This window comes from Bombina bombina, chromosome 6 (assembly GCF_027579735.1).
Source record: "Bombina bombina isolate aBomBom1 chromosome 6, aBomBom1.pri, whole genome shotgun sequence".
Taxonomy (NCBI): Eukaryota; Metazoa; Chordata; class Amphibia; order Anura; family Bombinatoridae; genus Bombina; species Bombina bombina.
Genome location: NC_069504.1, coordinates 718,565,940 through 718,580,354, shown reverse-complemented (window position 1 = coordinate 718,580,354; position 14,415 = coordinate 718,565,940). Strand labels below are relative to the sequence as shown.

General features: G+C 41.1%; 1 protein-coding gene across 2 annotated transcripts in view; it reads right to left on the bottom strand.

Moving 5' to 3' along the window:
• Nucleotides 1-127: 127 nt before the first annotated feature.
• The window catches only part of LOC128663537 (hepatic lectin), a 95,748-nt gene continuing 81,460 nt past the window's right edge, over nt 128-14,415 (bottom strand). For both annotated transcript variants that reach the window (XM_053717910.1, XM_053717911.1), the window contains exon 7: nt 128-407. In XM_053717910.1, coding sequence (XP_053573885.1) covers nt 272-407 — 136 coding nt within the window. In that variant the 3' untranslated portion in view covers nt 128-271. The remainder of the gene's footprint in view (nt 408-14,415) is intronic.

Below are 14,415 nucleotides of genomic sequence, written 5' to 3'. Positions count from 1 at the left end.
CTAGCAAAGTTTTCCGCGCCACTTGTAATCTAGCCCTTAGAATATTATATGAAAAAACATCACTTAGCTGTCTTGCAAGCAACAATACTTATTTTAGTTAAAATACCATTTACACTGACCTGAAACCTTTTTTTTTAAATTCATTTCTTTATTTTTAGTTAGGTATAGATTGTAAAACAAATATCCAATTTCTTTATACTCGTGAATTCTTTATACTTGTGGATTCTTTATACTCGTGGATTGTTTAGTAACTAAACCCTAATATAGAATTTCAACTTAGTTTCATCTCACAAACAGCATAAGCCTGGTCATAGGTACAATGTACATCATTCCACTCTCCAGAGGTCCAAACATGAGCGCAGTCTTCATTACTGCTATAATCATTTGGTTCTCCTTTCTTCCAAAACCTGAAAAAAAAGAGCCTACATTAAATTGAATAAAATAAAAGACAGTAATGAAAAACCCATTGACAGGGAAAGGAGTAGACATGTGCATTACTTTAGCTAACAAAACATTGATATAAGCAGAACGCTAGGAGCATAAGCATTGACTACGGTTCTGGGATGGTTCACAATATTGGGCTCCATTTATTAAGCAGCTGATGCTGCTTCTTAACCCCTTAATGACCACAGCACTTTTCCATTTTCTGTCCGTTTGGGACCAAGGCTATTTTTACATTTTTGCGGTGTTTGTGTTTAGCTGTAATTTTCATCTTACTCATTTACTGTACCCACACATATTATATACCGTTTTTCTCGCCATTAAATGGACTTTCTAAAGATACCATTATTTTCATCATATCTTATAATTTACTATAAAAAAAATTATAAAATATGAGGAAAAAATTGAAAAAAACACACTTTTCTAACTTTGACCCCCAAAATCTGTTACACATCTACAACCACCAAAAAACACCCATGCTAAATAGTTTCTAAATTTTGTCCTGAGTTTAGAAATACCCAATGTTTACATCTTCTTTGCTTTTTTTGTAAGTTATAGGGCCATAAATACAAGTTGCACTTTGCTATTTCCAAACCATTATTTCTTCTGTTATGTGTGATCAGTCCACGGGTCATCATTACTTCTGGGATATTATCTGCTCCCCTACAGGAAGTGCAAGAGGATTCACCCAGCAGAGTTGCTATATAGCTCCTCCCCTCTACGTCACCTCCAGTCATTCTCTTGCACCCAAAGACTAGATAGGAGGTGTGAGAGGACTATGGTGATTATACTTAGTTTTTATAACTTCAATCAAAAGTTTGTTATTTTACAATAGCACCGGAGCGTGTTATTACTTCTCTGGCAGAGTTTGAAGAAGAATCTACCAGAGTTTTTCTTATGATTTTAACCGGAGTAGTTAAGATCATATTGCTGTTTCTCGGCCATCTGAGGGAGGTAAAAGCTTCAGATCAGGGGACAGCGGGCAGTTGAATCTGCATTGAGGTATGTCGCAGTTTTTATTTTCTGAATGGAATTGATGAGAAAATCCTGCCATACCGTTATAATGACATGTATGTATACTCTACACTTCAGTATTCTGGGGATGGTATTTCACCGGAATTACTCTGTAAAAGTACATTAAACCTTTTAATAGGTATTTTATTCATGTTAAACGTTTTTGCTGGAATGTAGAATCGTTTGCATTTCTGAGGTACTGAGTGAATAAATATTTGGGCATTATTTTTCCACTTGGCAGTTTGCTTGTTTTGATTATGACAGTTTCGTTTCTCTCTCACTGCTGTGTGTGAGGGGGAGGGGCCGTTTTTGGCGCTCTTTGCTACGCATCAAAAATTTCCAGTCAGTTACACTTGTATTTTCTGCATGATCCGGTTCATCTCTAACAGAACTCAGGGGTCTTCAAACTTCTTTGAAGGGAGGTAGATTCTCTCAGCAGAGCTGTGAGACTTATGTAGTGACTGTGTTTTAAAACGTTGCTCTGTGATTTTTATGTTTAAAATTTAATTAGTGTTACTTTACTAATGGGAACAAACCTTTGCTAACAAGTTGTGTTGTTTTTAAAGAGTGATGCTATAACTGTTTTTTTCAGTTCATTATTTCAACTGTCATTTAATCGTTTAGTGCTTCTTTGAGGCACAGTACGTTTTTGTTAAATAAGATTGTAACCAAGTTGCATGTTTATTGCTAGTGTGTTAAACATGTCTGATTCAGAGGAAGATACCTGTGTCATTTGTTCCAATGCCAAGGTGGAGCCCAATAGAAATTTATGTACTAACTGTATTGATGCTACTTTAAATAAAAGCCAATCTGTACAAATTGAACAAATTTCACCAAACAGCGAGGGGAGAGTTATGCCGTCTAACTCGCCTCACGTGTCAGTACCTGCGTCTCCCGCCCGGGAGGTGCGTGATATTATGGCGCCTAGTACATCTGGGCAGCCATTACAGATAACATTACAAGATATGGCTACTGTTATGACTGAAGTTTTGGCTAAATTACCAGAACTAAGAGGCAAGCGTGATCACTCTGGGGTGAGAACAGAGTGCGCTGATAATTCTAGGGCCATGTCTGATACTGCGTCACAGTTTGCAGAGCATGAGGACGGAGAGCTTCATTCTGTAGGTGACGGTTCTGATCCAAGCAGATTGGATTCAGATATTTCAAATTTTAAATTTAAATTGGAAAACCTCCGTGTATTACTAGGGGAGGTCTTAGCGGCTCTTAACGATTGTAACACTGTTGCAATACCAGAGAAAATGTGTAGGTTGGATAAATACTTTGCGGTACCGGCGAGTACTGACGTTTTTCCTATACCTAAGAGATTAACTGAAATTGTTACTAAGGAGTGGGATAGACCCGGTGTGCCGTTCTCACCCCCTCCAATATTTAGAAAGATGTTTCCAATAGACGCCACCACACGGGACTTATGGCAAACGGTCCCTAAGGTGGAGGGAGCAGTTTCTACTTTAGCTAAGCGCACCACTATCCCGGTGGAGGATAGCTGTGCTTTTTCGGATCCTATGGATAAAAAATTAGAGGGTTACCTTAAGAAAATGTTTGTTCAACAAGGTTTTATATTGCAACCCCTTGCATGCATCGCGCCGATTACGGCTGCGGCAGCATTTTGGATTGAGTCTCTGGAAGAGAACCTTAGTTCCGCTACGCTGGACGACATTACGGACAGGCTTAGAGTCCTTAAACTAGCTAATTCATTCATTTCGGAGGCCGTAGTACATTTAACCAAACTTACGGCTAAGAATTCAGGATTCGCCATTCAGGCACGTAGGGCGCTGTGGCTAAAATCCTGGTCGGCTGATGTAACTTCTAAGTCCAAATTACTTAATATACCTTTCAAGGGGCAAACTTTATTTGGGCCCGGTTTGAAAGAAATTATCGCTGACATTACAGGAGGTAAGGGCCACGCTCTACCTCAAGACAAAGCCAAAGCTAAGGCTAGACAGTCTAATTTTCGTCCCTTTCGGAATTTCAAAGCAGGTGCAGCATCAACTTCCACTGCACCAAAACAGGAAGGAGCTGTTGCTCGTTACAGACAAGGCTGGAAACCTAACCAGTCCTGGAATAAGGGCAAGCAGGCCAGAAAACCTGCTGCTGCCCCTAAGACAGCATGAACCGAGGGCCCCCGATCCGGGACCGGATCTAGTGGGGGGCAGACTCTCTCTCTTCGCCCAGGCTTGGGCAAGAGATGTTCAGGATCCCTGGGCGCTAGAGATCATATCTCAGGGATACCTTCTAGACTTCAAATTATCTCCCCCAAGAGGGAGATTTCATCTGTCAAGGTTGTCAACAAACCAAATAAAGAAGGACGCGTTTCTACGCTGTGTACAAGATCTATTATTAATGGGAGTGATCCATCCGGTTCCGCGGTCGGAACAAGGACAAGGGTTTTACTCAAACCTGTTTGTGGTTCCCAAAAAAGAGGGAACTTTCAGGCCAATCTTGGATTTAAAGATCCTAAACAAATTCCTAAGAGTTCCATCGTTCAAAATGGAAACTATTCGGACAATCTTACCCATGATCCAAAAGGGTCAGTACATGACCACAGTGGATTTAAAGGATGCTTACCTTCACATACCGATTCACAAAGATCATTACCGGTATCTAAGGTTTGCCTTCTTAGACAGGCATTACCAGTTTGTAGCCCTTCCATTCGGATTGGCTACGGCTCCAAGAATCTTCACAAAGGTTCTGGGTGCCCTTCTAGCGGTTCTGAGACCGCGAGGAATTTCGGTAGCTCCGTACCTAGACGACATTCTGATACAAGCTTCAAGCTTTCAAACTGCCAAGTCTCATACAGAGTTAGTTCTGGCTTTTCTAAGGTCGCATGGATGGAAAGTGAACGAAAAGAAGAGTTCTCTCTTGCCTCTCACAAGAGTTCCATTCTTGGGGACTCTTATAGATTCTGTAGAAATGAAGATTTATCTGACAGAAGACAGATTAACAAAGCTTCTAAATTCATGCCGTGTCCTTCATTCCATTCAACTCCCGTCAGTAGCTCAATGCATGGAGGTGATCGGCTTAATGGTAGCAGCAATGGACATAGTACCCTTTGCACGCCTACATCTCAGACCGCTGCAATTGTGCATGCTGAGTCAGTGGAATGGGGATTACTCAGATTTGTCCCCCACTCTGAATCTGGATCAAGAGACCAGAAACTCTCTTCTATGGTGGCTTTCTCGGCCACATCTGTCCAGGGGGATGCCGTTCAGCAGGCCGGACTGGACAATTGTAACAACAGACGCCAGCCTTCTAGGTTGGGGCGCTGTCTGGAATTCTCTGAAGGCTCAGGGACAATGGAGTCAGGAGGAAAGTCTCCTGCCAATAAACATTCTGGAATTGAGAGCAGTTCTCAATGCCCTTCTAGCTTGGCCCCAGTTAAAGACTCGGGGGTTCATCAGGTTTCAGTCGGACAACATCACGACTGTAGCTTACATCAACCATCAGGGAGGGACAAGAAGCTCCCTAGCAATGATAGAAGTATCAAAGATAATTCGCTGGGCAGAGTCTCACTCTTGCCACCTGTCAGCAATCCACATCCCGGGAGTGGAGAACTGGGAGGCGGATTTCTTGAGTCGCCAGACTCTTCATCCGGGGGAGTGGGAACTTCATCCGGAGGTCTTTGCCCAAATACTTCGACGTTGGGGCAAACCAGAGATAGATCTCATGGCGTCTCGCCAGAACGCCAAACTTCCTCGCTACGGATCCAGATCCAGGGATCCGGGAGCGGTTCTGATAGATGCTTTGACAGCACCTTGGAACTTCAGGATGGCTTATGTGTTTCCACCCTTCCCGCTGCTCCCTCGATTGATTGCCAAAATCAAACAGGAGAGAGCATCAGTGATTCTAATAGCGCCTGCATGGCCGCGCAGGACTTGGTATGCAGATCTAGTGGACATGTCATCCTGTCCGCCTTGGTCTCTACCTCTAAGACAGGACCTTCTGATTCAGGGTCCATTCAAACATCAAAGTCTAACTTCTCTGAAGCTGACTGCTTGGAAATTGAACGCTTGATTTTATCAAAACGTGGTTTTTCTGAGTCGGTTATTGATACCCTGATACAGGCTAGGAAGCCTGTTACTAGAAAGATTTACCATAAAATATGGCGTAAATACCTATACTGGTGTGAATCCAAAGATTACTCCTGGAGTAAGGTTAGGATTCCTAGGATATTGTCTTTTCTACAAGAAGGTTTAGAAAAGGGTTTATCGGCTAGCTCATTAAAGGGACAGATCTCAGCTCTGTCCATCTTGTTCCACAGGCGTCTGTCAGAAAATTCAGACATCCAGGCCTTTTGTCAGGCTTTAGCTAGGATCAAGCCTGTGTTTAAATCTGTTGCTCCGCCATGGAGTTTAAACTTAGTTCTTAACGTTTTACAGGGTGTTCCGTTTGAACCCCTTCATTCCATTGATATAAAATTGTTATCTTGGAAAGTTCTATTTTTAATGGCTATTTCCTCGGCTCGAAGAGTCTCTGAGTTATCAGCCCTACATTGTGATTCTCCTTATCTGATCTTTCACTCAGACAAGGTAGTTCTGCGTACTAAACCTGGGTTCTTACCTAAGGTTGTCTCTAACAGGAATATCAATCAAGAGATTGTTGTTCCATCCTTGTGTCCAAATCCTTCTTCAAAGAAGGAACGTCTTCTACACAATCTGGATGTAGTTCGTGCCCTCAAGTTCTACTTGCAGGCAACTAAAGATTTTCGACAAACTTCTTCCCTGTTTGTCGTTTTTTCTGGACAGAGGAGAGGTCAAAAAGCTTCTGCTACCTCTCTCTCTTTTTGGCTTCGTAGCATAATACGTTTAGCCTATGAGACTGCTGGACAGCAGCCTCCTGAAAGAATTACAGCTCATTCTACTAGAGCTGTGGCTTCCACTTGGGCCTTTAAGAATGAGGCCTCTGTTGAACAGATTTGCAAGGCTGCAACTTGGTCTTCGCTTCATACTTTTTCCAAATTTTACAAATTTGACACTTTTGCTTCTTCGGAGGCTATTTTTGGGAGAAAGGTTCTTCAGGCAGTGGTTCCTTCTGTATAACGAGCCTGCCTATCCCTCCCGTCATCCGTGTACTTTTGCTTTGGTATTGGTATCCCAGAAGTAATGATGACCCGTGGACTGATCACACATAACAGAAGAAAACATAATTTATGCTTACCTGATAAATTCCTTTCTTCTGTTGTGTGATCAGTCCACGGCCCGCCCTGTTTTTTTAAGGCAGGTACATATTTTTTAAATTATAATTCAGTCACCACTACACCCTTGGATTCTCCTTTCTCGTTGGTCTTTGGTCGAATGACTGGAGGTGACGTAGAGGGGAGGAGCTATATAGCAACTCTGCTGGGTGAATCCTCTTGCACTTCCTGTAGGGGAGCAGATAATATCCCAGAAGTAATGATGACCCGTGGACTGATCACACAACAGAAGAAAGGAATTTATCAGGTAAGCATAAATTATGTTTTTTCAAAATTAGCGCTAGTTACATTAGAACACTAATATGCTTCAGGAATCTCTGAATATCCATTGACATGTATATAATTTTTTTTTAGTAGACATCCCAAAGTATTGATCTAGGCCCATTTTGGTATTTTTCATGCCACCATTTCACCGCCAAATGCGATTAAATACAAAAAATCGTTCACTTTTTTACAAATTTTTTCACAAACTTTTGGTTTCTCACTGAAATTATTTACAAACAGCTTGTGCAATTATGGCTTAAATGGTTGTAAATTCTTCTCTGGGATCCCCTTTGTTCAGAAATAGCAGACATATATGGCTTTGGCGTTGCTTTTTAGTAATTAGAAGGCTGCTAAATGCCACTGCGCACTACACGTGTATTATGCCCAGCAGTGAAGGGGTTAATTATGGAGCATGTAGGGAGCTTCTAGGGTTAATTTTAGATTTAGTGTAGTGTAGTAGACAACCCCAAGTATTGATCTAGGCCCATTTTGGTATATTTCATGCCACCATTTCACCGCCAAATGCGATCAAATTAAAAAAAACGTTAAATTTTTCACAATTTTAGGTTTCTCACTGAAATCATTTACAAACAGCTTGTGCAATTATGGCACAAATGGTTGTAAATGCTTCTCTGGGATCCCCTTTGTTCAGAAATAGCAGACATATATGTCTTTGGCGTTGCTTTTTGGTAATTAGAAGGCCGCCAAATGCCGCTGCATTTCACACGTGTATTATGGCTAGCAGTGAAGGGGTTAATTATGTAGCTTGTAGGGAGCTTGCAGGGTTAATTTTAGCTTTAGTGTAGAGCTCAGCCTCCCACCTGAAACATGAGACCCCCTGATCTCTCCCAAACAGCTCTCTTCCCTCCCCCACCCCCCAATTGTCCCCGCCATCTTAAGTACTGGCAGAAACTCTGCCAGTACTAAAATAAAAGCTATATTTGTTTTGTTTGTTTTTTTAGCATATTTACATATGCTGCTGTGTAGGATCCCCCCTTAGCCCCCATCCTTACTGATCCCCCACCAAAGAGCTCTCTAACCCTCCCCCTCTGCCTTAATGGGCGCCATCTTGGGTACTGGCAGCTGTCTGCCAGTACCCAGTTTAGTGAAAAAATGTGCCTTTTTTTAAAAAAAAAAACCCTTTTCTGCAGTGTAGCTTCCCCCCCCCCAAGATCAACCCCCCACCCCTTCCACATCTCTTAGCTGTTATTTACAGCTTTCAAAAAGTTAATTGAAGTACTTTTGAAACTTGATTTTTCTGTAGTGTAGCGGTTCCCTCCCGTTCCCGCCCCGTGCACGCGCCCGCCCGCCGCCCCCCGTGCACGCGCGCGCTCCCGTGCGCGCTCCCGCCCCTCCCGCCCCCGATCCCGCCCCCGATCCCGCCCCCCTCCACTCCACTGGGCACATCGATGGCCGCCCACCCGCCTCCCAGACTTGCTCCCACCCACCAACGATACCGGCCACCGATGTCCGGTGCAGAGAGGGCCACAGAGTGGCTCTCTCTGCATCGGATGGCCAAGGGGGGTTATTGCAGGATGCCTCCATATCGAGGCATCACTGCAATAACCGGAAAGCAGCTGGAAGCGAGCAGGATCGCTTCCAGCTGCTTTCCACACCGAGGACGTGCAGGGTACGTTCTCAGGCATTAACTGCCTTTTTTTTGAGGACGTACCCTGCACGTCCTCGGTCGTTAAGGGGTTAAACTGTCCAAAAAAGAGAGAAGAAAGTTTAAGGGGCTTAACTAGCAATCTTTCCTAATAAGACAGCGTATGATGTCGGCATTCAGTGATGTCTGGCGGACATGATATGCTGCAGCGTATGAGGTCTGCCAGACATTAATAAATCGACCCCTTAGGGGCCTATTTATTAATGTGTGAGCGGACATGATGGGATGTAGCGTATCATGTCCACCGCACATCGATAAATGCCGACAGCGTATTTATCATTGCACCAGCAGTTCTTGTGAACTGCTGGTGCAATGCGCCCCCCTGCAGATTTGTGGCCTCTAGCAGGGGGTGTCAATCAACCCGATCGTATTCGATCGGGTTGATTTCTGTCCGCGGCCTCAGAGCGGCTGCGGACAGAGTGGCCTCAGGCAGACTTCTGTTTCCAGGCAAACCTGAAGGCTCGATGGAACAAGGGGCATCAAGCTCCATTCGGAGCTTGATAATTCTGCCCCTTAGTCTGAAATTCAAGTGAATAGCAGATTTTTTTTTCTGACAAATTGCAAAGTTAAGTCTAGTTCCACTCCTCCTGTATTATGTGACAGTCATCAGCCAATCACAAATGCATATACGTATATTCTGTCCATTCTTGCACATGCGTAATTGGAGCTGGTGACTCAAAGGTGTAAATATAAAAAGACATATGCTCTTAGATGTTCTCTTTATTACATGCTCTGGGTAACCTTTAGCTAAAAACATATTGCTGATAACTTCTACTTCACCAAGAAAATCCTGTGTCCTCGAGCAATTACGTTTGGCCCTCTGAAATTGCCCAAAGGGAATATTCTGTATCCATTTAGCATGGTGCCCACTACGGGCATGTATATACTGTACCCATTCGTGTCTTAGTGTATGTTCCACCATTCTCCTGGGCAATCCCTAGGTCCAAAAACATATTTTTTTCCTTATTATAATCCATCGTAAAGTGGAGGTTCAACAAATTCATATTGGCATATTTAAAAAAATCATTCAATAGGTACATTTCTCCTTGCCAGATAATGAGTTCATCATCTATATAGCAGTACCACTTGATGTTATGACTTTTGTATGGGTTCTGGGTGTTTTATATATACATATCCACACACCACCCCATGTAGAGGTTCGCAAAGTTTGGGGTGAACTTTGTACCCATTGCGGTACCAGTCTTCTATAGATAATACTTATTTTGAAACATAAAATAATTCCTCATAAGTATAAATCTAATAGACTCTTCTAAAAACCAAATTTGATTGCTATTTATAAAGCCACATTTTTCTAGGAAATATTTTACTGCTGTGATTCCCAAATCATGGGGTATGGATGTATACAATGAACTCACGTCCATTGTGACCTATACATAATTATCCTGCCATACAGTATCTTTTAAAAGTTCCAGAATATGTGGGGTATTACAAACATAGGACCTTTTGTTTCAATTCCGGGTCACTGTGGGTTTAAATAGATCTCTATTGTTAACTATGATTATGCCTGATGAAACGGTCTGGAATAGACTGAGAAACGCGTTGCAAAATAAATACTGTTTGTTTTATACCACGACCCGGTATTTTTGCTTCTTTCCACAATCCACTTGTTTTTGAAACAGGACTTTTACCACGGAACCTTTCATACACTGACACTGTCAGTTTTGGAGAAAAGTCTCGGTGGCGTGAGTGCAGCAGGAGAACACCTATCAGCTTGCAGCTCACCTGGTCCGGCCATTGGCCCTAAAAAACATGGATGCTACTTTCTAGATGCCTATCTGGATTCCACAGGTCCTCTGGGTGAGACCTCCAGCGTACTGACTGCTGGAATTTGAATGTCAGCCTGCTTTATCGCACCTTATTCATTTAAGGTGCCACTTTCCTTGTGAGTAGTTTTTTGCACATCACTTTTATATTTGTTGTTTTAACGATTCACACTATGTTGGCGCCCCTTGTTTATCTTCCATTCTAGACACCCTGACCCATCGCACCGAGGGACACAAGAGGAGCACGCCAAACACCTGAACACATCACCGTTCACATATTAGGATTGGACACTTATTTTTTACATCACAGCATTTTTTGGGACATTGATAAGTACTTTTTATATATTTTACTCATCGCCACAAATATCATTGTTTATCTGTGATATCTGATTATTTCAATGTATCACTAATATTATACACAAATTGTCCTGAGCACTTGTTTTACTCACAATTTATTTTCGTCATTATTATTAATTTTTCACACATACCAAACACTGTGCTGTTTATATTTTTTTATTTATGCATACGGGTACAAACCCAATCATAAAGTGTTAGGTCCTACTTTGATAACCTGTGTTCCAAGCGCATCCTCTTAAGTTTTTTCCTCCTCAGGAATTTCTTTTTATATTATTTCCATATTCAGTTTAAGGAAGTTTACTATGAAATCTCACGAGAGTTGAGTGAAATCTCATGAGATCACAGTAAAAGAGTTCATGACCTCAGTACTGTTGATGCTGATTGGCTGCAGTTCATTTCTTCATTTTTTATTTTTTTTACCTGCAGCTGGGCAGCAGCTGAATTATAACTTTTTACACAGACCTTACTCTGCTGAGCTGAGGAGATTGTGAAGTAAAATATCTTCCTTTTTTACATAGAGATGCTCAGGTGATATTTTCCTGTCAGCTTTTTACAGTTATACTTCATCAGTTTCAAGTGATTTAGCATATGAGTATTATGTCCCTTTAAGTTTAAAATGTCTTACCAGAGTAAGTTTTCTAACAAGTTTTTTGGTGTTTATGTAAAGTTCGAACATTTGGATAAGAATAACAAAAGTTTTGGAAATGCAGAAAATGAGTCTGCCTATAAAATCAGGGATCTCTTGAACTGTAAAACGAATTATGTTTATATAATTATTGGGTGGGTTTTATTTTTTAGTTTAGGGTCTGGGCAGTAAAAGAGCTAAATGCCCTTTTAAGGGCAATGCCCATACAAATGAGCCTTTTCAGGGCTATGGGTAGCTTAGTTTTTTTTAGAATTAGTTTTTTTACAGGTAAAAGAGCTGATATCTTTGGGGCAATGCCCCACAAAAGGCCCTTTTAAGGGCCATTGGTAGTTTATTGTAGGCTAGGGTTTTTTTTATTTTGGGTGGGCTTTTTTATTTTGATAGGGCTATTAGATTAGGTGTAATTCTTTTTTATTTTGGATAATTTCGTTTTTAATTTTTTGTTTTTTCGTGTTTGTTATTTTTTGGAACTTAGTATTTTTTTGTAATTAGATCGTTTGTAATTTTTAGAGTAGTGCTAGGATTTTTTAATGTGTAGTTTAGTTTTATTTAATTGGTAGTTAGTTTAATTTTAGTTTAATAATTATATTAGTTTAATTGTTAGTTTAAATTTATGGGTAGATTACGAGTCTTGCATTATGAGCTGTGCGGTGCCAACCTGCAGTTTTTTTCTCACCGCTCACTTACCTACAGCGCTGGTATTACAGGTTTTTACAAACCAAGCGTTAAAAGGCAAAAAGTGAGCGTAGAGCAAAATTGTGCTCCATACCGCACTCCAATAGCAGCGCTGCTTAAGTCAGCGGTGAGCTGGTTATACGTGCTCGTGCACGATTTCCCCATAGACATCAATGGGGATTGCCGGCTGACAAAAAGCAGCGTAAAACTCAGTAACACAGCCCCATTGATTGCTATGGGGAAACACATTTAATGTTTACACCTAACACCCTAACATGAACCCAGAGTCTAAACACCCCTAATCTTACACTTATTAACCCCTAATCTGCCACCCCCGACATCGCCGACACCTACATTATACTTATTAACCCCTAATCTGCCACTCCGGACATCGCCGCCACCTACATTACACTTATTAACCCCTAATCTGCCACCCCCGACATCGCCGACACCTACATTATACTTATTAACCCCTAATCTGCCACTCCGGACATCGCCGCCACCTACATTACACTTATTAACCCCTAATCTGCTGCTCCCAACATCGCCGACACCTACATTATATTTATTAACCCCTAATCTCCCGTCCCCAATGTTGCCGCAACCTACCTACACTTATTAACCCCTAATCTGCCGCCCCCAGCATCGCCGCCACTATGCTGGGGGCGGCAGATTAGGGGTTAATAAGTGTAGGTAGGTTGCTGATTTCTTTGGGGCAATGCCCCGCAAAAGGCCCTTTTAAGGGCTATTGGTAGTTTAGTTTAGGCTAGGGTTTTTTTTTATTTTGGGGGGCTTTTTTATTTTTATAGGGCTCTTAGATTAGGTGTAATTAGTTTAAAGATCTGTATTTGTTTTTTATTTTCTGTAATTTAGTGGGGGGGTTTTGTGATTTAGCTAATTTAATTTAATTTATTTAATTGTATTTAATGTAGGGAATTGATTTAAGTGTAGTGTAGTGTTAGGTGTTATTGTAACATAGGTTAGGTTTTATTTTACAGGTAAATTTGTATTTAGTTTAACTAGGTAGTTATTAAATAGTTAATGGCTATTTAGTAACTATTCTACCTAGTTAAAATAAATACAAACTTACCTGTAAAATAAAAATAAACCCTAAGCTAGATACAATGTAACTATTAGTTATATTGTAGCTATCTTAGGGTTTATTTTATAGGTAAGTATTTAGTTTAAAATAGGAATAATTTAGGTAATGATAGTAATTTTATTTAGATTTATTTAAATTATATTTAAGTTAGGGGGTGTTAGGGTTAGGGTTAGACTTAGGTTTTAAGGGTTAATAAATTTAGAATAGTGGCGGCGACATTGGGGATGGCAGATTAGGGGTTAATAAATATAGGTAGGTGGCGGCGATGTTGGGGGCAGCAGATTGGGGGTTAATAAATATAATGTAGGTTGTGGCGATGTCCGGAGCAGAAGATTAGGGGTTAATAAGTATAATGTAGGTGGAGGCGATGTTAGGGGCGGCAGATTAGCTGTTAATAATATTTAACTAGTGTTTCCGAGGCGGGAGTGCGGCGGTTTAGAGGTTAATATGTTTATTCTAGTGGCAGATTAGGGGTTAAAAATTGTATTTTAGTGTTTGCAATGCGGGAGGGCCTTAGGGGCAGCAGATTAGGGGTTAATAGATAGTTTATGGGTGTTAGTGTACTTTTTAGCACCTTAGTTATGAGTTTTATGCTACAGCGTTGTAGTGTAAAACTAGTAACTACTGACTTTAAAATGCGTTAGTGATCTTGTCGGTATAGACTGTACCGCTCACTTTTTGGCCTCCCAAGACAAACTCGTAATACCAGCGCTATGGAAGTCCCATAGAAAAAAGGTTTTAGGAAATTTACGTAAGTCAGTTTGCGTTAAGGCCAAAAAAGTGTGTGGTACACCTATACCTACAAGACTCGTAATACCAGCGGGCATAAAAAAGCAGCGTTAGGACCTGTTAACGCTACTTTTTTACCTTACCACAAAACTCGTAATCTAGGCGTTAGTTTTTTTTAATTTGACAGGTACGTTTTAATTTAATTTAAGATAGGGAAATTGTAATTTTAATATAAAGTTAGGGGGGCATTAGGTTTAGGGGTTACTATTTTAAACTAGTTTTTTTTCGATGTGGGGGCTTTCGGTTTAGGGGTTAATAGTTGAATTAATATATTTCGTTGTGGGGGGCTTTCGGTTTAGGGGTTAATAGGTTTATTACAGTGGCGGCGGTGTAGGGCTTAATAACTTTAGTATAGTGGGGGCGATGTGGGCGGATGGCAGATTAGGGGTTAATAATATTTAAATAGTGTTTTTGCGATGCGGGAGGGTCTCGATTTAGGGGTTAATATGTTAATTATAGTGGGGA